Source organism: Ovis canadensis, chromosome 7 (genome assembly GCF_042477335.2).
Source record: "Ovis canadensis isolate MfBH-ARS-UI-01 breed Bighorn chromosome 7, ARS-UI_OviCan_v2, whole genome shotgun sequence".
Lineage (NCBI taxonomy): Eukaryota > Metazoa > Chordata > Mammalia > Artiodactyla > Bovidae > Ovis > Ovis canadensis.
The window spans coordinates 33,810,096-33,833,362 of record NC_091251.1 but is presented as its reverse complement, the minus strand read 5'-3'; the positions used below and the strand labels follow the sequence as shown (position 1 = coordinate 33,833,362).

Genomic DNA, 23,267 nt, shown 5'->3' with positions numbered 1-23,267 from the left:
TCTGCTCTGGAAGCTTGGATTCTCTGAGTATCCCCCGCATCTTCCTTTTCACACATGTCCCTCTCTTTCCTCCAGGTATTTCCTCTCCAAGTCTTTCCTAGGAAGACTGGTGCTAGGCAGGGAGAGTGGAGGAGGATGTGAAGAGAATGATGGGATAGCCTGTGGGTCTTTCAAGGGCACCCACCTCACTTCCTCTATATTCTCTCTGTTGGTTTCCTTGTTCACCATCCTCCATGTTCTTGAACCTTCTCCCTCTCTCTCCACTGCAGACCTGCTTAGGTCTTTCCTTTTTCCTTCCCTGTTCCCCTTCTTTCCTCTTCCTCTCCTCCCTGGAATGGGCACTTTAGCTGCTGCATTGGGAGCTCAGAGCCCAGAGGGGCTGGGAGTGGCCATGTGTAGCACACTGGGGAGGATTCAGGCCAGGGCCTCCTCAGTCCCCGTGCTCTGTGGTCCAGGCCTTCCCTAAGCAGCCCAGGTGTGGCAGTGAGTCTGGGGCAGGTGGAGGACTGGGCTTGTTTAGTTGAGATGGAGCTTACTCCTTCCTCCACTTTCCAGCCCTCTGGTGATCCTCCCCAGCCCCTTCCTTCCCCAGGGTCCTGCTCACCGTGACTTTCCCCAGCCCATTTGCCTGCCCCCCCCTCAGATGACCTGCTCTAAACGGGTCAAAGAACCTCCATCTTCCAGCAAGGCCAAAAGCTATGGTAGGAAGTAATGAGGGAGAAGAATAGAGTGTCTTGGACCACAGGCCAGGTCCCAGGAGGAGATGGGAGGTGGGCTGGAGTGCAGTTCTCCTGGTCATGATGGGAAGGTAGTTGGAGACAGTGGAGGCTGTGTCTGGAAGGGGGAGGAGCTACGGATGCCAGTCCTGTGCCCTCTCAGACACTCACCTCGGATGGGGACTGGGGGGTCATTACTCTAAGTGGGTCATGCCTTGGAGGGCACCCTCACACACTAAACCTCCTCCCCATGGCCCAGCCGGGCTATTGTCAGCAGAGGGGGCGGTGTTGATCAGATCAGGGGCTAGGTCAACACAGATGGGCTCACGTGCTCTAGGAGGGCTTCAAGGGCTTCTCTAAATCTCCTTTAACCCCCAGGGTCTCTGGGCCAGGGAGAGGGCTGACAGGAGAGGTGTCATCTGCTGAGGAGGTGACGGGAGACCATGGCAGTGCTGCACCAAGGATGCTCGGAGCCTCCCAGGCTCCCCAGGGAGGCCTCCTGGGTCTGGCCTCCTCCCCTGGAGCCCCCCTCCCCGTCCCGTGGTCATGTCCTCGTGTTCCTGTGGCTGGCAGGCTGTGAAGAAGAGTCTAGAGGCAGGATCTCACTTCAAGGAAAATTGCTTTATTCTGCTTCTTCCAAAGGGGCAGCTCTCCAGGCTCCGGGACTGGGAGCTTCGTTGCACCCTCAAGATGCGGCAGACCAAGAAGACGTGGCACGGCTACTCCTCATTCAAGCCCTTTGGGAAGGAAACACAGTCCACGCTAGCTCCGGAGAGGTGGGTGTTGGGCAGGGATGGGCACAGGCAGCAAAGCAGAGATGGGCACTGAGGTGGGCAGTACCACAGTGTGGCCTGAGGGAGGCCCTGAGGTGCTGGGAGATGGGTCCTAGGGGTCACTGTGGAGGGGAGGGCTCCGAAGGGAAGGGCCCTGGGGTCAGACGGAGGGATGCTTCCTCAACAAGGACAAGGTCCTCTGGGACATACATCTTGGGTGGGAGTTATAAGACTGAAGGCTAAAGCAGGTGGAAGAGAAGTGGAAACAGCAGTTGGGGGAAGTCGGGACACACTGGATATGTGTCAGTTAGGGTTTCTGCTGACCACTGTAGGGCTGGGAATCACAAAATCATTGAAAGTGAGAGCGGGAAGAACCTTAGAAATCATGGAGGACTGAGTTACCTTGCCTCTGGGGCTGTGGGGTTCGGCTGCAGGAGTATGTGAAGGGGAGGAATCCCGGTGTGAGGGGCTATGTCTGAGGGGCTGGGGGGTTGCTGTCGTGGGGGGAACCCACCTTGGCGCCGATGTCGCGGCTCTTGGCCCGCAGCTTGTTGACCTGGGACTCTGCGATGTCCGCCCGCTCCTCCGCCTCGTCCAGCTCGTGCTGCACCTTGCGGAACTTGGACAGGTTGGTGTTGGCCTGTTCCTCCTGTGGGGGTTCGGGGGGATGGGAGGATGAGGTGAGGAGCCAGGGGTTATGCGACTGCCTGGTCCCCTCCTCCAGGCCTGGACCCCAGCAGGATCACTCACCGCCTCCTCAGCCTGGCGCTTGTAGGCCTTGACCTTCAGCTGTAGCTTGTCCACCAGGTCCTGCAGCCGCAGCAGGTTCTTCCTGTCTTCCTCTGTCTGGGGGTCGTGGGGAAGGGGGTGGGCCGCAGTGAGTATGGCATGGTCATAGGAAGCAGTATGGCCCCTCCCGCATTCATCGGCTTTACCCTGAAGGTAATATCCTGACCCAATTCAACTTTCTGATCCTCACCAAACACTTGTGTTCTCCTTACAATTTCTTACCAAAAAACATATGCATACTTTTAATAGTATGTGCCAAGAAAGAGTCTAGGGAGCTGATGGGCCTCCTGAAATTGCACACAAAATTGTACATGGGAATGGGCCCTGAGGGGTTCTGGGGCCCCAAGGAGGATAAACCCAGCATGTGCCGGCAGAAACTCTGGAACTGCAGGCCTGATGGGATTTCCTGGACTGCTGGGAAATGACATAGACTTGATCTAGGTTAAGGACAAGTATGCATAGAGGGATGGCGACTTTCTGGACTGGAATGGAAACAAAATCTAATTGATAGCCTGATTCTGGAAAACACTGCAAAAGCTAAAGTCTATGCTTCCCTGAGTAACTGAAAAGTTCTGAGATTCACTCCAATGGCTTTGGTGTATTTTGGTGGTGATGATGCCAGGCTAAGATCTGGTTACATATTTGCTTTCTGGTCATCTGTGCTGGGTGAGCTCTGCTGGAGCTCCGGGTGTGTCCTGAAGGGACAAGTTGATGGTGAATGTTGATGGGGAGCTTGAAGGCCAGAAGGCTCAGAGACTGCCCCCTGAGCCAGGGGTATTCAGGGTAGAACAGGGCTGGGCAGAATAGAAACTGGGTAGCCATAGGCTGTCCTCCGGCTCTTTGCCCTCTAAGAGGCTAAGAGAGAACACTTCATCCCTCTGGGGTGGTTGTCACCCTGGCTTCAGGCCATGATGCAGAAGGCCCGGTCCGGGGGCAGCTGCTGAGCCCGCACCTGGTACGTGAGCTCCTTGATGCGCCGCTCACTCTTCCTCATGCCCTTGACCGACTCTGCGTTGCGCTTCTGCTCGGCCTCCAGCTCGTTCTCCAGCTCCCGCACCCGGGCCTCCAGCTTCTGCAGCTGCTTCTTGCCGCCCTTGAGCGCGATCTGCTCCGCCTCGTCCAGCCGGTGCTGCAGGTCCTTGATGGTCTGCTCCATGTTCTTCTTCATGCGCTCCAGGTGCGCACTGGTGTCCTGCTCCTTCTTCAGCTCCTCCGCCATCATGGCGGCCTGCACATGGGAGAGAAGTGATACTCGGTCTAAGTCTTCCAGTCCAAGAAAACCCTGGCTTGGAGTAGGCAGGCCGGGCAGGGGGACTCACATCTGTGATGGCCTTCTTGGCCTTCTCCTCAGCATTCCTGCACTCCTGCACTGCCTCCTCCACTTCAGTCTGAAGCTGGGACAGGTCTGCCTCCATCTTCTTCTTCTGGTTGATGAGGCTGGTGTTCTGAGGGGTGGGCAGAGCAGGAAAAGCAGCACTGAGCATCCACGCATGTCTCCTGAAACTCACCTGCAGAGACCTGCCTGTGCTCCGCTCTGGGACCGCCCTAGGGCACTGCTCACCTGGGAGTGCAGCAGCTGCACCCGCTCACTGGTCTCGATCAGCTCCTGCTCCGCCAGCTTCCGGGACCGCTCCGTCTGCTCCACCACGGCCCGCAGCTCCTCCAGCTCGGCCTGCAGCAGGTTGTTACGCCGCTCCACGATGGCGATGTTCTCCTTCAGGTCGTCGTTGGCACGGACCGCGTCGTCCAGCTGGATCTGGGTGTCCTGTGCATCAGGAGAGTTCGCATGAGAGAGGGAGTTGGGCTCAACCCATCAGAAGGCTGTTAGCTGAACTGGATGCTGCGGTGAGCCTGTGGTGGTGGCTTGGGCAGGGGCTGTGGGAGGGGTCAGTGATGGCCCAGGGGCAGGAGGGAGCTGGTGCTGTGATGAGGGGATGCCACTGCCCCTCTCTGGATGAGGTGACTTCCTGCTTCCAAAAGTCACTGTGTACCTTCAGCAAGCTCTGGAGGCTCTTGACTTGCTTCTGGGCTTCGGCGGCCAAGCGGTTGGCATGGCTGAGCTGGATCTCCATCTCATTGAGGTCGCCCTCCATCTTCTTCTTCACCCGCAGGGCCTCGTTGCGGCTGCGCGTCTCCGCGTCCAGGGAGGTCTGCAGTGAGTCCACCACCCGCAGGTGGTTGCGCTTGGCCTGCTCCATCTCCTCGTCCTTCTCTGCCAGCTTCCGCTCCATCTCTGCCTTGATCTGGTTGAACTCCAGCTGGGCCCGGAGGATCTTGCCCTCTTCGTGTTCCAGGGAGGCCTGCAGGGGGTTGGGAAGAGAAGGTCTGAGGCAGTCAGGGCACAGGATGGGGCCAGGGGCTGTCCATGAATCGTGGATACAAAGTGAGCTTAAGGGTGGTGTAAGTGGTTCAGTCAAAGAAGCAGGAGGAGGAAGAAGAAAAGAGAATTTGAAAGAGAAAAAAAGGCCTAAGAGAAGGTGATTCAGGCTCTCACAGAGGAGAGTGAGCTATAAAGACAAAGAAGAAAATGAAGAGAGTGGTGTTGCCAAGGAAACAGAGGCAATCAGGCACAGAATGTAAAAGCTCAAAGAGGGAGGCAGAGGTGAAAAGAGGGGGAGTGAAACAGGAAATCTTGTCTAAGATGTAATAGGTAAAATGTCTGTGTGAAGGGAAGTGAGTGACCGGTTCGTTCGTTCCTTCCGCAATATTTGTTGAGTGCCTACTAAGTGTCAGGCACTGTTCTAGGCTCTGAGGGTGGACCCGTGAACAAAAGATAGGGAAGATGAGAACAGGGACCATAGCCTAGCCCTCAGCTTCTTCTCCCACCCCCTGCACCTCCTCCACTCCCGTGTGCGCACCTCGGCCTCCTCCAGGGCTGACTGCAGCTCCAGCTTCTCGGCCTCCAGCTGCTTGCGGACCTTCTCCAGCTCGTGGATGGTCTTGCCACTGGAGCCCAGCTGCTCAGTCAGGTCGGAGATCTCCTCTGTGGGAGGGGCGGGCGGCTCAGTCGGGGGCTGCCTGCTCCAGTTTGGGAAGGCCTCGAGGGGCCGCGGGGCGGCGCCACGTGCGGACCCTCCCTGCCCCGCCCCTCCCGGCCTGCGCCCGCACCCTGCAGATTCTTGTTCTCGCGCTTGAAGGTCTCCAGATGCTCCAGGGACTCCTCGTAGGCGTTCTTGAGCTTGAAGAGCTCGGTGCTGAGGGAGCGCGCCTCTTTCTGCGAGGACTCCAGCTCCGACTGCGACTCCTCGTACTTTTGCTTCCACTCGGCCAGGATCTGCGGGGACCCAACGGACGGAAGCGGCTCAAAGGGCAGCCCCGGCCCCACCTCTGGGACCCAGGTCCCCCTCCTAGGCCCAGCCTCCCCTAGCCTCAGCCTCCTGGGAGGATGCTCCTGACTCCCGCCTGCCGGCCTGCTCTGCCTGCTGGCTGTGGCCCGCAGCCCGGGCCCACCTTGTCGAAGTTCCTCTGCTTCTTGTCCAGGGCAGCGGCAGCCGCGTTGGAGCGCTCGACGTCCACCATCAGGTCCTCGATCTCATTCTGCAGGCGGTGCTTGGTCTTCTCCAGCGAGGAGCACTTGGCGTTGACGGCCTCGACGGCCTCCTCGGCGTCCTGCAGCCGCTGGGCCAGCTTCTTCCTGCCCGTGTTGGTGAGGGCCGGGGAGTAGTGGTGGGAGAGGGTGGGGAGGATGGAGGGTGTGGATTTGGACAAGGGGAAACACGGTGAGTCTTGTGGAAGACAGTCTTTGAAAGCTCAGAAGTGTTGCTGGAGAAGCCTGAGGACAGGCCCAGGGGCAGAAAACAAGGCTATTGGAGAGTCTGGGGGCCGGGGTGTGAAGACCCACAGCACCCAGGGGGCCTTCTGCAAGGCAGCGCGCCTACCTTGGCCAGCCTCTAGGCTTGCAGACTTGGAGGACACATGCAGTCCCAGCACCCCCCTTTCTCACCTGCCATGGCACCCTGCCCCAGGTGGGTGCACTCCGCCCTCAGACAAACCTTTTGTTCGTCTTATATTCGGATGAGAAACATAACGCGAGCAAAAAGCTTCCCTGAGAGGAGAAGGAGGTGGGGCCAGGGCAGGGTCCTCTGCATTGTCAAAAGCTAGCTAAGCATCCATCCCCGCAGCCAGCCCCAGTGAGCAGTGGGCTGGGCTGCGGCCTGCTGACACAGGGGCCCCCACCAGAGGCAGGCCGCCTGGGACTCACTTGGCCTCCTCCAGCTCCTCTGTCCTCTGGATGGCGTCTGTCTCATACTTGGTCCTCCACTGGGCCACCTCTGAGTTGGCCTTGGACAGGACGCGCTGTAGCTCGGCTTTGGCTTCCGTCTCCTCCTCATACTGCTCCCGCAACAGGTCACAGTCGTGCCGGGCCGACTGCAGCGCGTGGGCCAGGGCGTTCTTTGCCTAGGAGGGGTGGCACCGAGGGGTGGGCTCAGCTTACCCTGTGATGCACTGCTTGTCTCCTCACTCTAATTTCAACATCCTCCCACATTCTCACCTGTTTCTAAATCCCTATTGGACCTGGAACAGTTTACTGAGTACTGTTAAAGAAAATCCATACAGTGCCGCAGTGTTTACAAAAGGCTTTGTGCCCATCCCCCTCATGCTTCTCACGCAGTAGGCTTTATCATCCTCACTGCCATTTTACATCAGAGGAGATGGAGGCTCAGAGATATTAGGCAATTTCCCCAAGATCACCAAGCTCTTAAGAGGCAGATTAGGATTTGAGCCCTGACCTTTTTTAAAAATTCATATTCTTTCCCCTTTTTAATGAGCCCAGCAAAGTGCTCAAAATAGGATCCAGTTGAGTTTCTTTCTCCAGTTTTCAGATTGCCCTGCAAATCCCAGGACCGCTTGCACAGTTCCTGCATCCCATACCCATGCCCAGCAAAGGCCATCACACCTCTCTAGTTTATTTCCTCTCTTCACCTCATTCCCCTCACCCCCACCCCCACCTCTTACTCCATGCCCTCCAGAGATGGCTGCAGAAAGGCAGAAGGCCTCTGAATGGGAGGTAGAATTAGGAGGCATATGGTAGGGCCTGGGATTCCCAGGGGGCTCAGCGGTAAAGAATCTGCCTGCTAATGCTGGAGACACAAGTTCAGTTACTGGGTCTGGAAGATCCCCTGGAGGAGGGAATGGCAACCCACTCCAGTATTCTTGCCTGAAAAATCCAATGGACAGAGGAACCTGGCGGGCTACAGTCTGTGGTTTTGCAAAGACTGGACTTGACTGAGTGTGCACACACATACACACGCATACACATGGTAGGGTCTGGGCATTTTCTTTTTGGAAAATGGGAAAATACTGGGTAGACAGCAAGCCTCATTCTTGGGAAAGAAGTGGTGGATGCAAGGCCAGCCAGTACTCTGGACAAGTGGCCTGACTCTGGGACTCACCTTAACCTCCTCTTCCAGCTGCCTCTTGAGGTCCTCCAGCTGCTGGGTGTAGGTGAGCTTTCCTCGGGTCAGCTGGGAGATCAGCGCCTCCTTCTCATCCAGCTGCCGGGACAGCTCACCTGCAGAGGCATCGAAGCACACTCAACTCTCGAGGGTCAGTCACTCCTCTCTCCCTGACCCCACCCCTAACCCTCAGGTCCCATTCTCTGGAGAGATGTGTGCATACCCAAGCCTGGACTGGCTCAGGAACTCAGAAGACAAGGGTAGGGCTCACCGTTCTCGGTCTGCAGCTTGGCTCGTTGGCTTGTGAGGTCGTTGACAGAACGCTGGGTCTCCTCAGCCTTGCTCCGGTGCTCATTCATCTGGTCCTCTAGGGTCCGGCACATCTTCTCCAGGTTAGCCTGAGATGGGAAGGAGAGTTATACGGTGTATGCAGGGGGCTGATGGGGTGCGAGCGGTGCAATTAAAAGGAGCAGGGAAAGAGGAAGGCATAAAATGGAAGGGTCCAAGAACAGGGGAGAAGAGGGAAGCAGGAAACTGAACAAGACAAAGAGAGGAGATGTGGACGGAAAGCAGAGGCGCGTGGAGGGAATTGGAGGAGAGGAGAGGAGAGCCGGGCCCACCTTGGCCTTGATGATCTGCTCCATGTTGGACGTGACGTCGTCCAGCTCCAGCTTGAACTCGCTCTTCTCCTTCTCCAGCTTCTGCTTCACACGCTGCAGGTTGTCTATCTGCTCACTCAGCTCGGCCACGCTGTCGGCGTGCTTCTTGCGCAGGGCGGCCGCCGTGGCCTCGTGCTGCAGCGTGGCCTCCTCCAGGTCCCGCCTCATCTTCTGGAACTCAGCCTCGCGCTTCTTGTTCATCTCGATCTGCACGGACGTGGCCCCACCGGCCTCCTCCAGCCGCTCGCTGATCTCCTCCAGCTCCCGGGACAGGTCTGAGCGCAGCTTCTCCACCTTGGCCCTGGCGGTGCGCTCAGCCTCCAGCTCCTCCTCCAGCTCCTCTATGCGTGCCTGGGTGGGACACAGAGGGTGCTCAGACCCAGCCCCTTGGCCTTTCTATCGGAGCCCCCTCCCAGGGCTCTAGAAGGTTCCTGGCTTGTCAGCTTAGTCCCACCAGGGGACAAGTAGAAATAAAAGGATCACCTCAGTGAGATGGTTTGGATAGTTGAGTTAGCCTGCCTTTGGGCCAAAACATGCTACATTTTCTTTATGGGAAGGAAAGTGGTTGCTCTTGAAGAAGGACAAAGGGACCAGTGTTCCAGGGATAGTTTAGGCAGTTTTGTGGCAAAAATAATTGAAGTTGGAATGAGAGAGCCAGGTTCTGGACAGCTAAAGACCTAACACAGTGTCCACTCTAGAGGTAAGAACTGAAGTCACAGTCCAGCTGGGCTGAAGGGGCCTGAAAAGCCATGGGGAACAGAGGAGGCCACATAGATCCAGAGGTTGGCAGTGCACTCCCCACGGTCACCAGCTACACCACCGCTGACCTAGGAAGCTGGGATTTCTGTCCCCAGACCAGTGAATATTTCCAGATCTCTTCCTATGTCATCCTTGGATCAGCCACCCCGCCTGGAAGTGTTCTGTGGGGGATTTGTGATAGCTAGCATCTCCCTTCACAGACACAGAGCCAGTGCCTGTGATGCTGGGTGAGAACGGCGTGGAAGAGGGTCGAGAGACTAAAGACCAGCCCAGGGGCCTTACCTGAAGCTCCTTGAGCTTCTTCTGTAGCTGACTGCCCAGGGCTTGCTCATCTTCAATCCTTGCATTGAGGGCGTTCAGTTCAAAGTCCTTCCTGTGAGGAAGAAGGGACCGTGAGGCAAGGAAGGCTGATCGGGCTCAAAGAGGGGCTGCCAGTGGTTGGAGATGGTAATGAAACAAATGAGGAGCAGGATTTCGTGGAAAAAAAACCAACAATAACCAGCTTCCAGGGCTGTTGTAGGGTCCTTGAAAGTGTAACACCTGCTGGAGGATTGAAATTCAATAGGAAGTACAACAGGAAGAGCACTGTAGGTGGAGAGACAGGACCTGGGCTCCGAGATGCTCCCTTCTTTGGTCTGTAAAATGAGGGCATTGCACTAGACCGACTCAAAGGCACCTTTTAGCTCTGATGGTCTTTAATTCTGTGTCTGTTACTTTGGGCAATTTGGTAAGCTTTCCAAGCCTTCCTTTCCTCTTTGGTAAGTGGGGTTCAAGTACCATTCTTAAAAGGTCGCTTGAGGATCAGTGGGTTCATATAGTCATTCATTCAACAAGTACTGTGCCTGGGTTCGTGTGAAGACTTTCTGGGGAGGCTGTTGATCAGGATGAGTCTCAGAGCCTTTCAGAGTCCTGACCCTAAAGCAACAGAAGATCTTTGATTGTATGAATATGTGCGCAGACTCACTCTTTGCCAAGTGTGAAATGTGTATCTACACATTTTGGAAGGTCTTGCAATAAGAATTGGAACCACAAGATCATTGAACAAAGAAGTAGCCAGACCCTGCACTGCTCACACGTGGTGGCTGACCACATTTCTCTGTGGTCCTCTGGGCTCTCTGTGAAGGACCTGAAAGGACTTTCCTGAGAGGCTTTTGTGTGGAACTTTCCTCTGTGTTATGCAACTGGTCTCCAAAGAGACTTGTGTATAAAGGGGGCGAGTGCCCAGCAGGAAGAGAGGGCTGGAGGGATCTGGGTTAGACTTTTGCCAGGGAGGCCTGCTGGGCCCTCATGTGTGTGTCTGGGGGAGGAAAGCTCTCTTCCTGGAGGCTCTGCCCACAGTTTTGCATCCCCTTATGGACGCTGCATGAGGCTGTTGCCTCTGAGGATGGATCTGTCGGGTCAGCTAGTACTTCCATGAGTGGACCAGGCTGCGGGTGGGGGAGGAGGATGGGTGATGGGGCAGGGAACACGCTACTTTTTGAGCCGCTCATCCAGCTGCTGCTTGTCGTTCTCCAAGTCCATGATGCTCTCCTGGGTCAGCTTCAGGTCACCCTCCAGCTTCCGCTTGGCTCGCTCCAGGTCCATTCTCACCTTCTTCTCCTGCTCCAGAGATCCTTCCAGCTGATGAAGAGAAGGACCAGTGTGACCTTAGGCCAAGTATCCTGACTTGGTAATTTAGGAGCTCGTTCTTTCTGGGGCTGAGGGATCCTTAGAGGTGTCAAGACTTGGGAATACTTCCCCAGAATTGGCCAAAAGTGGCCAGGGCATTGTGAGAGCGCCTACCACGGAGGGATGCTCAGTAACTCTGATAAATTACTGAATGAATGACTATAGGGTAAAATCCCAAAGCTACTTTCATTTAATCATCTGCATCCTGTAAGCACCTACTGGGGTCCAGGCCCCATCCTAGGCACTGCAGATGCAAAACTGAATAAAACCAAGTTCCACCTAAAGGCAGCTTCCAGTCTATGGATGGGACCCATACTTCAATAATGATAACACAGAGCGATAAAGAATGATTCAGTAGAGGTGTACTCGAAGGACTACCTATGGGAGCAGTGATCACTGAGGACCAGATCCTGGCTAAACCATTAGAAGTCCAAAGATCCTCCTTGAGGATCTTCACAAAATTCCCAAGGAAATTTATCATGTTCTTATGAGATAACCCTCTAAATTCCGTGGTTGAATGGAGACATATAGGCTTGAACCTAAAGTGAAATAAAGAAGCCTATCTCTACTCTTGATCACATCAGCAAGGTGAGATACATAACTCTGAATTGATCACCCCTCTCCTTGTCTATTCCCCAGTTCCCTTCAAAAGGTATCAGGAGAGGAACACTCTCTAACCCCACTCCCCCAAACACACATATGCACACACAGACACTGACAGACCTGGTACATCTGGACCCTTGTGATAGTGTACTTACATCGTCCACATGCTGTTCCAGCTTGACCTTGGCCTTGGTCAGGGTGTTGACCTTGTCCTCCTCAGCCTGAAGGTCATCCAGGGCCTGCTGGTGGGCCTCTTGCAGAGCTTTCTTCTCCTTGGTCAGCTTGGCGATGATCTCATCCAGCCCAGCCATCTCCTCTGTCAGGTTCTTCACCTGTTGGCCGAGAGCCCCATCCCCCCCAGGGTCAGACATCACCAACTTGGAGACGTCTATGGAGACCTCCAAGGCCAAGGGCCAGGACCACACTCAGGTCTGGGAATCCTGAGACTTGGTCTGGATTCAAAGGGAGCTGCCTTCACCTTGTTCTCTGTTGCGTGCTTCTCCTTCTCCACCTTGGCCAGGGTCAGCTCCAGGTCATCAATGTCCCTCTTGAGCTCAGAGCACTCATCTTCCAGCTTGCGCTTCTTGGCAGTGAGCTCAGCATTCATCTCCTCCTCGTCCTCCAACCTCTCGGTCATCTCTTTCACCTTTGCCTCCAGCTGGATCTTGTTCTTGATCAGCTGGTCACAGCGCTCTTCCGCATCAGCCAGGTTGTCTTGTTCCTGAGGGCAAGGTGCAGAGGGGAAGCTATTCGGTGGATGGGGTGGATGGCAAAAGCTTGGAGGGACAGGCTCCACCTTCACTGTAAGAGGGAAACCCCAGGATCTCCCCAGCTGAGAAGAACCTCAGAGGGATGGGGAGGGGAGGAGTTTTAGGGCAATGTGACAGGAGCACTGGGGAATGAGAGCAGAGAGGAAGGGAACCAGAAGTCTCTTTATCTGGCCCTCTTCCTCTGGTCTCCTCCATCAAAGGGGAGGGAACTGTATTTGTTGATGCCAGCACTTTACATACTTACAACCTGGTGAGAAGGGCAACTTTATTCCCTGTCTAGAGATAAGGACATGGAGACCCAGAGATAACACATCATTTGCCTCAAGTCACAGAATTATTAAGCTATGGATCCAGGTTAAATCCTGATGGAAAACCTGTATTTTTAAGTTAATGCTTTCTCCCCTTCCCTTTCTTTCTCTAGAGACCTCTGTGGAGGACTTTGGAAGTGTTAATTCCAGAATCCTCTGCCTGTGAGGGCACAGGATGGTGAGCCCCCAGGTAGGGAGGTGCAGGGTGTGTGGGAGATGTGGGCAGAGGCCTGGGGGTCTCACCGCCTGCACTTGGAGCTGCAGGTCGTTCTTCTCCTGCAGCAGGGACACCATCTTCTCCTCCAGCTCCTTGCGCCGAGCCTCCGACTTCTCCAGAGCCTCTTTGAGGCGCCCAAACTCCTCCTTCATGGTGGCTATTTCCTTCTCTGTCTCTGCGCTCTTCAGCAGTGGTTTGATCTTGAAGAAGAGCTTCATCCAAGGCCAGTTCTTGACTCCCATGAAGGCCCGAATATTCCACTGGATAATCAGCAGGGAGTCTCTGCAGGGGCCGAGTGAGAAGGTCAGTGAGACAGCCTCTTCCCTCCTTCCGGCCCAGAGGCCCTGGCTCCTCCATCCATCCTGCACTGTGACAGCGAGGCACCACCCCCCCCCCACGCCCACCACTGGTGTTTGTAGCTGTGTTGTGGCCCTTTGTCACTTGAAGGTCTGGGGTGCTCTTTCTCCTTCCAGTGCTCTGAGTCAAGCTAGGCCTTAGAGGCCTGAGACCCTCCCTTTAACTTCCCTCACCTGCGTTCCAGCAGCTTCTTGAACTCCATTCTGGAGAGCACACCTCGGGACTGGGCCTGGATGCGGGTGATGATGCGGCTCAGCCTTTCATCTCGCATCTCCTCCAGCAGCCCCAGCAGGCCCGCCTTGAAGAACACCTGCAGGGAAGTTGTGTGTGGACATGACTGGGACAGGCAGGAGGGGGACGAAGAGGGGCTTGTCTTAGAGTAACAAGGCAGGGAAGAACTGGAGGAAGGAGGTCAGTGGCAGCTGGAGCTGGAATGGTGGAGCAGGACTGTCTGGTCCATGGGGAGGGCTGGCATGTGGTTCAGTAATGCTTGTGAGATGGTTGGTAAAAGGAAAGGAGCCATAAAGTAAAAGGACAAGAGAGGTCTCCTTGTAGTCAGTTTGTTTCCTCCTTTTCTTTACCTTGGTGTGGCCGAACCTGTACTGGTTGTGGTCAATGTCCAGAGAGCCCAGCAACTTCTCTGCCCCTTTCCTGCTGTCAATGAACTGGCCCTCGGGGATGGCCGCTGGGTTCAGGATGCGATACCTGGGAGGGAGGTGCCCCATGTCACCTGTGTTCTGCAGTGATTAACTCTGCCCGCAGAATCTAAGGCCACTCACGGTTTCCGCATCCTGCCAAGGCTGCCCAGGCTCCCCCTGTTCCCTGAGCCCTACAGCACCCGGTACCCACCTCTGCCGGAAGTCCCCGTAGAGGATGCGGTTGGGGAAGCCCTTCCTGCAGATGCGGATGCCCTCCAGCACGCCGTTGCAGCGCAGCTGGTGCATGACCAGGGGGTTGTCTATCACCCCTGCGGCAGGAGGGAAGGGAGAGGAGTGTGTGGGGAGAGCATGGGGCTGAGAGCCAAGGGTTCTGGGTTCTGATCTTGGCTCTGTCACAGACTGGCCTGTAACCTTAGCAAGTCAGTATTTTTTTTTTTTTCTTGCCATAAAATTTGAGAGTAACCAAAAGGCTTTCACAGTCCTTATTTTATATGGTTTTTGCCTGTTTTCATAGGTGGTGGCCAGGGCCAATATAGACCATTTTCTAAGCCCTGACAGGTTAAGGGACTTGACCAAGGTCACTGAACTTAGCAGAGCTAGGCACCCAAATCCAGACACCTGAACTCCTCCATCTCCTTATGATTCAGAAAGGGAAAAACAATCCTTACATGTCTCATCAGGGGCTGTAAGGCACTTAGGAGGGAATGTCGATCAAAGTAGTTACACATTACCCTGAGCTACACGTTCTAAATGGAGGGCAGCGCTGGGGCCAGGGTGGGAGGCTGTGTGTGAGCCTCTCTGGGGAATGGGAGGGGAAGAATGTGATCTGGAAATCTCCAAGGTGGGAGCCAAGAGGTGATCTAAAAGACCCTGACCTTGGGGCAGTGCATCTCAGCGGTGGGCTGGGCCTGGCTTCTTGGGCTCACCTGGAGATTTTGTCTCATTGGGGATGATGCACCGCACGAAGTGTGGGTGTGTGGAGCGCAAGTTGGTCATCAGCTTGTTCAGATTCTCCTGTGGCCCAGAACCCAAGAGGGAGAAGTTAAGAAAGTGGAAGAGAAGCAAGAAAGGGAGCAGAGGGGAAGGAAAGGAAAGAGAGAATGCAAGGAGCTGGAGAGTGAAGGAGGGCTAGGGGAAGACACAGCGGGAGGCGGAAGGGATAAAGAAGCCAGGGGAGAAAGGAGTAAGAGCCGAGGCCAGCAGATACAGGGGAGAGAAGAGAGGGTGGAGACGGTCAGGAAGGGCCTGAGGAGACGGAGTGGGAGGAGTCAGGGCTGAGCCAGGCAGGGGAGCAGGGCTAGGTTGGCTCCGATCACACACTCACCCTGTGCAGAGCTGACACAGTCTGAAAGGATGAGCCTTTCTTGGCCTTGCCTTTGCCTTTCTCAATAGCTGTGGAAGAGAGTCAAGGGGACGAGTGGGCATGTGCGGAGTCAGGGCAGCGGGTGAGGAATCCCAGCCTCTCTCCACATTTGGTTGCAGGCCAAATGTGGGTGCTTCACTGTGGGTGCTCCATTTTCTCCACCCAATTCTCTCACTGCGTCTGTAAACCCTGGGGCCCAGCCCGACATGGAAGTTGGGGGAGAGGGGGCTAGCCCTTGACCTGCCTCAGAACCACAGCAGAAACCTGCTCCCGGTCCCTGGGTCCCAGTCTCCACTTACGTGTGTCAAACCCAGCATAGTTGGCAAAGAGGCTGCTGAGCATCTTGAGGGAAGACTTCTTGTACAAGTCCACCACCGTCTCGTTGAGCGGGTCTTTGTTTTTCTGCAGCCAGCCTATGATGTTGTAGTCCACCGTGCCGGCGTAGTGGATCAGGGAGAAGTGGGCTTCCGGCTTCCCCTTGATGTTGCGAGGCTTCTGGAAGTTGTTGGACTTGCCCAGGTGGTTGTCGTACAGCTTGGCCTTGAAGGTCATGTCGGTGGCCTTGGGGAACATGCACTCCTCTTCCAGGATGGACATGATGCCCATGGGCTGAGGGTAGAGGGGTCAGCGTCACTGAGCCTGCTTCAAGCAGATGGAGATGGATCCTGCCTGCTCTCGTGTCAATGGAGATGCCCCTTTGGCTGTTAGCTGATACTTCAGCTCTGAGCAGTTACCTATTGACTGGCACCTGTTCAAACCTTCCCAAGGTGGCACTTTGATTTCAAAGGGACCTTTGTGAAAGTCTAGGAACATGGATGCTATAGGTGCTTTACACCCTACTCCATCACCCAGATCCCTGAGATGTTGCGGTTGAAAAGAAGTGCTCTCTTATGCTTCCCCATGCCACCCTCAGACTTCCTGCTCCTTGATGGGTAAACCAGGGTCATTAAACACAGTGGTGTGGGAGGCCATCCCTGAAGTGCCCATCCTCTGCGAGTCCACTCTCAAGCTTTGGAACTCAGCTCTCCAGGACCACCCTGTCCTGGGTGGCCAGGATAGCACAAGGCTCTGGAAACTAGGGCTTGGGATTCTTTTGTTAGCTAGATCACGATGCCCAGAAGGGTGTGGCGGCCGTTCTCCTGGGGCATTCATGTGTGTGGGGCGTGAATGGAGAGTTCAGGCAGAGAGGCCGAGGCAGCACCTTCTCGATGAGGTCGATGCAGGCCTGCAGGTCCATGCCGAAGTCGATGAACTCCCACTCGATGCCCTCCTTCTTGTACTCCTCCTGCTCCAGCACGAACATGTGGTGGTTGAAGAACTGCTGCAGCTTCTCGTTGGTGAAGTTGATGCAGAGCTGCTCGAAGCTGTTGAACTGCAGGGCGGGGACGGGGAGGAGTGGGTCAGGCGGGCAGAGGTCTGTGGCCCAAGGGGTCGACCCAGGGCAGCGTCCAGCCTGGCAACGGTGTGGCTGGCCTCTCTCCAGTCAGGGCAGGGAGGGAGCGCCCCCTGAAGACACGTGGCTATCTCCACCCCTGGGGAGCCCACGGCCTTCCCTGGGGCTTGGGCAGCAGTGGCTGCCCGTGTGAACCAGTGAGTTCCCATTCTCCCAGACCCTGGGCTCCCCACTCACATCGAAGATCTCAAAGCCGGCGATGTCCAGGACCCCTATGAAGTACTGGCGAGGCTGCTTGGTCTCCAGGGTGGCGTTGATCCGCGTCACCATCCAGTTGAACATTCTCTCGTATACGGCCTTGGCCAGCGCCCCCTTGGCATACGCCACCTGGAAGGTTGGGGAGAAACCCGAATGAGAGAGTGGTGGGAAGAGTAAATTGCAAAGCTCCCCTGGCTGCACCGGGCCAGCCCCTCTGCCATTTAATGTCTGAAGATGACCCACCTGCTGGACATTCTGCCCCTTGGTGACGTACTCGTTGCCCACTTTCACCCGAGGGTGGCACAGCCCCTTGAGCAGGTCGGCTGAGTTCAGCCCCATGAGGTAGGCGGACTTGTCGGCCTCTGGAAGGAAAGGGCCAATGGCAGAATTGGAAAGGGGACGCCTCCTCCCAGACGGAGGCTTCATGGCTCCATAGCTGCTCCCTGCACCCCTGATTCCCACCTTCGGTGCCGTCAGGCTCGGCCTGCTCCTCTCGCTGCTTCTGTTTGAACTTCATGTTTCCAAAGTGCATGATGGCGCCCGTCAGCTTGTACATGGAGTTTTTCTCCTCTGCAGTGAAGCCCAGCACGTCAAAGGCATTCTGTAGGCAGGACCCGTGGTGGTGGACCCCAGAAAAGGGAATATGGAAGGTAAATGAGGCCCCTCTGCAGTTGAGCGAGATCTTATCTCCTGAATGGGTGCTGAGACTCCCATCCCCAGTGGGGAACCCCAGAACTAAGCTGGGAAGTATAAGAGCTGGGTGGGTGTGGACTGCCTTGGCTAGGTGTCAGCAGTTAGGCTGTTCTCTGGAGCTGCTCTGGGTGACCCACTCATGTTTCCTACTGCTCTCCCTCTTCTAGGCCCTTCCCTTGCATCCATGCCTGGATCTCCCATATGTGTCTACACCTGTTCTTCCCCTAGCAGCCTGCTCTGGCCCCACCTGCCCCTTTCCCTTAGTAATGCTTTGTTTTTTGGCTTGTCTGTTTCTCTGTCCATGGCTTTCAACCCTCTTTGCTTTGATTGAAAATACAAGTCACTGTCTAATCTCACCTGTATCCCAGCACACCCATGTCACGGGGTACATTCCGGCCCTCAGGAAGGAACAACAGACAGCCAGGGTCTTAGCTCTATTTCTGGGCCAGTGAACTGGACTCATTTGCCCCTCACCACCAGTCCCCTTGCCTCTCAGCTGGGTCCTCACACACTTACATCAGTGGCCATGAGCTCTTCAGCGTCATCAATTGAGGCCACAGTGGTCTCTCCTTGGGAGATGAATGCATAGTCATAGGGGTTGTTGGTGATCAGCAGCATGTCTGGGGGGTGGGGGGAGAGATGTTAGAATGGGGGCACAAATCCCTGGCCCTCCCTGGGGCTATCTGCCATGACACATGACCTGCAAAAGAGCACATGACAAGGCTTAATGGGGTCCTGCATCCCACAGAACTGAATCCAGCAGTGCGATAAACCCAGGGCCTGTCAACAAGCAGCTGCAAGTGGAGGGGACCAGGTTGCCATGGAAATAGTTGGGCTCAGTTGGTAGCTGTGACTCACCCAGCAGCTCAGGCTTTTTGTTGGACAGGATTTGGTAGAAAATGTGATAATCTCTCTCTGCTTTCAGCTGGAAAATAACTCTGGATTTTTCCAGAAGGTCTGTGAATAGGAGGGGAGAAGAAGGAGAAGAAGAAAAAGTTCGGATTTCAGTATAAGGAAATAGAGAAAAAGGAATGATAAATGTAGAGAACAGGACAGAGGGAAAGGGAGAGACAAGAGAGGGAGAGAGACGCACCCGCAGATGCACAGAGATCACACACAGAGCTGGAGATGGAGACGAGGTCCCAGGAGCAGAGGAAGGTCCCAGAGAAAGACACAGGGACGAGCAGAGACAGGGATGGAGACAGACCAGAGGAAGTTTCAAAGGGAGAGGAATATGCAGACAGAGACACAGAGACAGGGAGAGAGGAGGACAGCCTGAGGGGCAGAACCGTCCAGAGACAGAGAGACTGAGTCGGAGACAGTTAGAGTGAGGGCTGGGTCAGGATGAGCCCTAGCAGGTCTGTGACACTCACAGGTCTCGATGTCTGCAGACGCCAGCTTTCCGGTCGCCCCAAAATGGATTCGAATGAATTTTCCCTGGAGGCATGGAGAAAAGTGGTGATGAGTTGAGGGAGGGCTGCTGTTTGACACATCCCTTGACCAGCCCAAATCCCAAGTCCAAAGGCAGGGCCCACTCACAAAGCGGGAGGAGTTGTCATTCCTGACGGTCTTGGCGTTGCCGAAGGCCTCCAGGGCGGGGTTGGCCTGGATGATCTGGTCCTCCAGGGTGCCCTGTGGAGGTCAAGAAAGATGGCAGGTGAGAGGCCTCCTCCTCCTCCTCCCTTTCTGCGGCACAGGCCCTTGGAGGACAGTAGGCCTACCTTGCCTGTGGCCTGCTCCTTTTTGCTGCGGTCGCCAATGGCAGCAATGACCGCAAAGTACTGGATGACTCTCTTGGTGTTGACCGTCTTCCCTGCTCCGGATTCTCCGCTGTTGGGACAGTCAGGCTTATTAGGCAGTGAACAGACATTGTTTGAGACCACAAGCCTCTAGTCAAGAGAGATTGCCTAGTTTATTTGGCAGGGAGAGCCCTGCAGCAGGAAGCCACCAGATAATATGCATCCCAGGAACACAGCTGTGCTCTGACATACACAGGGTCAAGGGTATCAACTAGGAAGGAGGTGCTAGAAGAAGTGGATTTGGGCAGGCGGGAGACCTGGGTTCAATCCTTGAGTTGGGAAGATCCCCTGGAGGAGGGTATGGCAACCCACTCCAGTATTCTTGCCTGGAGAATCCCCATGGACAGAAGAGCCTGGTGGGCTACAGTCCTGGGGGCTGCAAAGAGTCCTGCACAACTGAGTGACTATGCACAGCTCAATATGGTCTTGGCTGGGCAAGGTCAATCAAAGGAGATGGGCCCAGGCCATTTTGGAAAAGAATGGGTGGGGCTGGAAGAATGGGGAGGGTTTCTGAAGGGAAAAATGAAGGAAAATGAAGAGGGGAAGAGGACATGGTGTTCCCAGGCTTATGGATAGATGCGTGATGAGTTAGAGGGGCATGAGTGAAGGAGATGGGACAGGAAAAATAAGAGGAGTGGGGAGGAGAAAGGAAGGGGAGGAGCAAGGAGAAGGCCAGGGTCAAGGCCAGAGGAGACATCAGAGCTGGCATCAGAAGGTGGAGGGAAAGAGAACTGGGGGTCTGTGCTTGGGGGCTTGGGTCCTGATGGGGGGTGGGCTCAAGGAGATTGTGGAAGGGAATAGGAAGTAGCCACACTCACGTGATCAGGATGGACTGGTTTTCTCTGTCTGTGGGGAGAAGATGGGGAGGACAAGTCAGGAGTTGCTCAGGGTGCTTTGTCATCTCCCCACCCTGCCCCAGCTCCCTGCATCTCTCCCAGAGGCCTGAACCCCTCGGGAGGAGGGGCCCCCAAGAAGCCCTTCACTTGGGGTCTGTCACCTGTCAGCATGTACTGGTAGGCGTTGTCGGAGATGGAGAAGATGTGGGGCGGTGCCTCACTCCTCTTCTTGCCCCGGTAGGCGGCCACCACCTCGGCATTGTACACCGGCAGCCACTTGTAGGGGTTGATGGTGACGCAGAAGAGGCCCGAGTAGGTCTAGGGGAGGAAAAGAAGTGAGTTGCCAGTGATGAAGTGGGAGGGGTGGCAGTTTTTGGAGTTAGAGAAAGGTCTTAGGAGAGGGAGAGAAAGGAAATTGTATGAACGCAGTCCATCTGAGCAACCCCAGCCCTCAGGTCATTAGAACTGCACCAAGGATGTAGGTGAGCTTCCCAGGTAGCGCTAGTGGTAAAGAATCCACCTGCCAAGCAGGAGACACGAATTTGATTCCTGGGTTGGAAAGATCCCCTGGAGAAGGAAATGGCAACCCACTCCAGTATTCTTGCCTGGGAAATGGTGGGCAACAGCCCATAGGCTCACAAAGAATCAGACATGACTGAAGCAGCTTAGCATGCACAAGGACGTAGGGAGTATGGCAGAGTGAAGTACTGCCTGGGCACAAAGGACAGACACGCTGGGCTCCAGGAAGTGGACATGCACAGAGCAGGAAGCCGCTAGATGCAGAGGGATGTCCGGGGGTGCACTCACGTAGATCATCCAGGAGGCGTAGCGCTCCTTGAGGTTGTAGAGCACGGCAGGCTCGTGCAGGAAGGTCAGCATGGCCATGTCCTCGATCTTGTCGAACTTGGGCGGGTTCTGCTGCAACACCTGGTCCTCCTTCACGGTCACCGTCTGCAACAGCCCACAAACAGCGATGGGAGTTAGGCAGGTCATAGGAGAACCACGCTCATGAGAAAAGAATCCAGGGTCCCAGAGAAGATAGATAGGATGTTGGGGACGAGAAGGGCTGTTTGGAGAGAGTACATCCCTACCCAGAGGAAGGGAGAACCAGGACTCTGTGGGGTGCATCCTGGTGGCACCCGCCTCCAGGCACCCCAGGCATGGGGGGGCATCCAGGGTGGCCTCTCACGCTGGCCCCGCCACCCACCTTGCCATGCTCTGTCTCAGCGGTGACTTTGCCACCCTCTCGAGACAAAATTGTGGCCTTGACGAACTCCTCTTTGTCATCAGGCACAAAGACGTCCTTCTTGAGGTCAAAAGGCCTGGTCTGGGCTTCCAGCCGCTCCTTCTCTGACTTGCGCAGGTAGGGGGCGGCCTCCCCAAACGCGGCCATCTCCGCGTCCACCATGGCTGCGGCTGCAAAGGGAGGGAGAAGAAGCTGACTGCCCTCCCCTCCACTCTTCTCCCCTGCAGCAGGAGCCCCAAAGTCTAGCACAGTGCTCGGGGGTCAGCAGGGGTCACCGAGAGTCCCTCATTCCTTCAGCTCATCTCCTAGCCCCAGCAAATCTACTGGGGCAGAGGCAGAGGCTAACTTGGTCCAGCCTGGGGCCCTCCTAGCGGAGGGCAGAGTGCCCTGGGCTTCTGGGAGCAGGAAGCTAACTATACACACTACACGCATCTCTGAACCTCTTCACTACCTGACTCCTTCACTAGTCACAGGTAAGAACTCCTGGCCACCAGGCTGTGCTCCCTAAGGCGAGGCAGAAACTAGAGTTGTGCGTCTTCTCGGATCGGCTCTCCTTACCTTGGCTTTTCAAACGCGCCTTCGAGAGGAAAGGGGCTCAAGGCGGCAGGGGCCTGGAGAGAAGGAAGGTTGGTCAGGGCTGTGTCCCTGCCTCACCAGTCCTGCCATTCAGCACCCCTCCACCCCAAGGCCTGAACAGGGGTGGAGGTGGTGGCAGGCTTCTCTGGTCCCGCTCTCTCTCTCGCTTTTCCCACCCAGGTTCTTGATGCCACCTCAGTGAGCCCCTCACTCCTCACTCCTGGCTGATGGCCCTGCCCTGGCCTCTCCCATCTAGTGAAGCTTGCATTTTTGAGCCACCTGACATACAACCAGTGGTCACACTATTGGGGCTTTATAGCCTACAGAGCATTTTCATGCCTGTCCTCCTCCTCAGTCCTCACCCCATTCTACAGAGGAGGAAATCTAGGTTCATGAGCTTGCTTGTCCAAAAACACATCACAGTAAGTGGCGGAGCCAGGACTTGAACCCAAGTCTCATGACTCCGGAGCCAGTTCTCATCCATCCTGTCCCCAATCTGCGGTCAGTTGTGGTGGACGCTGTCAGAGAGGAGCCCCCATGGGCATCTTCTCATAGACACACCCATGGCACAGCTGAACGCGCTCCACGGATATGTGGCGAGCTGTACATTCAGTCTGTGCCTAGCACAGAGACCATGTCAAGGGTATGAAGACAGGACACCATGTTCCTGTCCCCGGGAGCAACTTTTGCAGGGGGCACACATCCTCCCACCGCTCGACTCCCAGCTGCGCACACGGGCCATCCTGTGTATGTGAATGTGGGTAGTTACCCAGTGCAAACCTCACAGAACTAGCTTTTATGCACGAACTTCTGAAATGTTCTCTGCCATCCTCTTGCCGCTTCCTGCTTGTCCTCGGGCCTGATCATAAACTCCTCTCTCAGTTGATATTTCTGTGTCTCAGGCAGTGAGGCACATAGCCTCCCTCACCAAACATTCAGACACACACACACACATACACCCCTCTGGTCCCACATGTTCAGTCAGACACAGACATCTCCCCCTGTAACACATGAGCCCCCTTTCCCCTGGCATGTACACACATGTTTAGACCTGCCCGTGTGTGCTCCGTGACCAGACCTGACACTTTGCATGAAGCCCTGAAAGCAGCGTGCTGTTCCTGGAGGAGCCCCTTCCTAAACCTGGGCCCTTATCCCAGAGGAGGGCCGCCAGCTCCCAGCCCCTACCTGAGAGCAGCAAGGAGAGAAGACTGGAGCGCAGGAGAGAGCTGTGGAGCCGACCTGGCCAGGCGGGGGCTGTATATATGGGGAAGCAGGGCCCCCCCACCCCCACCTGCACCCAGTCCCCAGCCGGATTTAGAAAGGACTGTTGTCACTAGAAGCATTTCCCCCAGGCTCCCCCCTCCTTTCCCAAACCATGCTCCCCTCCCCCCCCCCCAAGCTAGGAAACAATTGGAAGTGGTCGTCATTG

General features: G+C 55.7%; 1 protein-coding gene across 1 annotated transcript; it reads right to left on the bottom strand.

Moving 5' to 3' along the window:
* Positions 1–1,318: 1,318 nt before the first annotated feature.
* Positions 1,319–23,099, bottom strand: LOC138443419 (myosin-7). The gene is made up of 40 exons (XM_069595773.2): positions 23,024–23,099; positions 21,821–21,873; positions 21,224–21,432; positions 20,824–20,967; positions 20,178–20,334; positions 19,999–20,026; positions 19,103–19,211; positions 18,921–19,013; positions 18,755–18,818; positions 18,240–18,338; positions 17,898–18,001; positions 17,151–17,289; positions 16,932–17,050; positions 16,668–16,817; positions 16,239–16,409; positions 15,337–15,646; positions 14,999–15,066; positions 14,601–14,688; positions 13,865–13,982; positions 13,597–13,720; positions 13,189–13,325; positions 12,685–12,940; positions 11,842–12,084; positions 11,519–11,695; positions 10,567–10,712; positions 9,375–9,465; positions 8,295–8,684; positions 7,946–8,072; positions 7,672–7,790; positions 6,480–6,676; positions 5,729–5,912; positions 5,387–5,552; positions 5,137–5,261; positions 4,270–4,578; positions 3,840–4,043; positions 3,598–3,723; positions 3,231–3,506; positions 2,240–2,335; positions 2,004–2,138; positions 1,319–1,453 (listed from the first exon to the last, which is right to left on the bottom strand). Exons 3-40 carry the CDS (start codon positions 21,422–21,424, stop codon positions 1,436–1,438), a joined length of 5,808 nt encoding a protein of 1,935 aa, XP_069451874.1. The 5' UTR covers positions 21,425–21,432; positions 21,821–21,873; positions 23,024–23,099; the 3' UTR covers positions 1,319–1,435.
* Between the last annotated feature and the right edge of the window lie 168 nt (positions 23,100–23,267).

Coding starts and splice junctions, on each gene's coding strand:
- LOC138443419 (XM_069595773.2), bottom strand. CDS start 21,424: ATGGTGGACGCGGAGATGGCCGCGTTTGGGGAGGCCGCCCCCTACCTG. Junction 20,968..21,223: donor CTGAGACAGAGCATGGCAAG/GTGGGTGGCGGG, acceptor GGGCTGTTGCAG/ACGGTGACCGTGAAGGAGGA. Junction 16,818..16,931: donor AGGGGCAGAATGTCCAGCAG/GTGGGTCATCTT, acceptor CCAACCTTCCAG/GTGGCGTATGCCAAGGGGGC.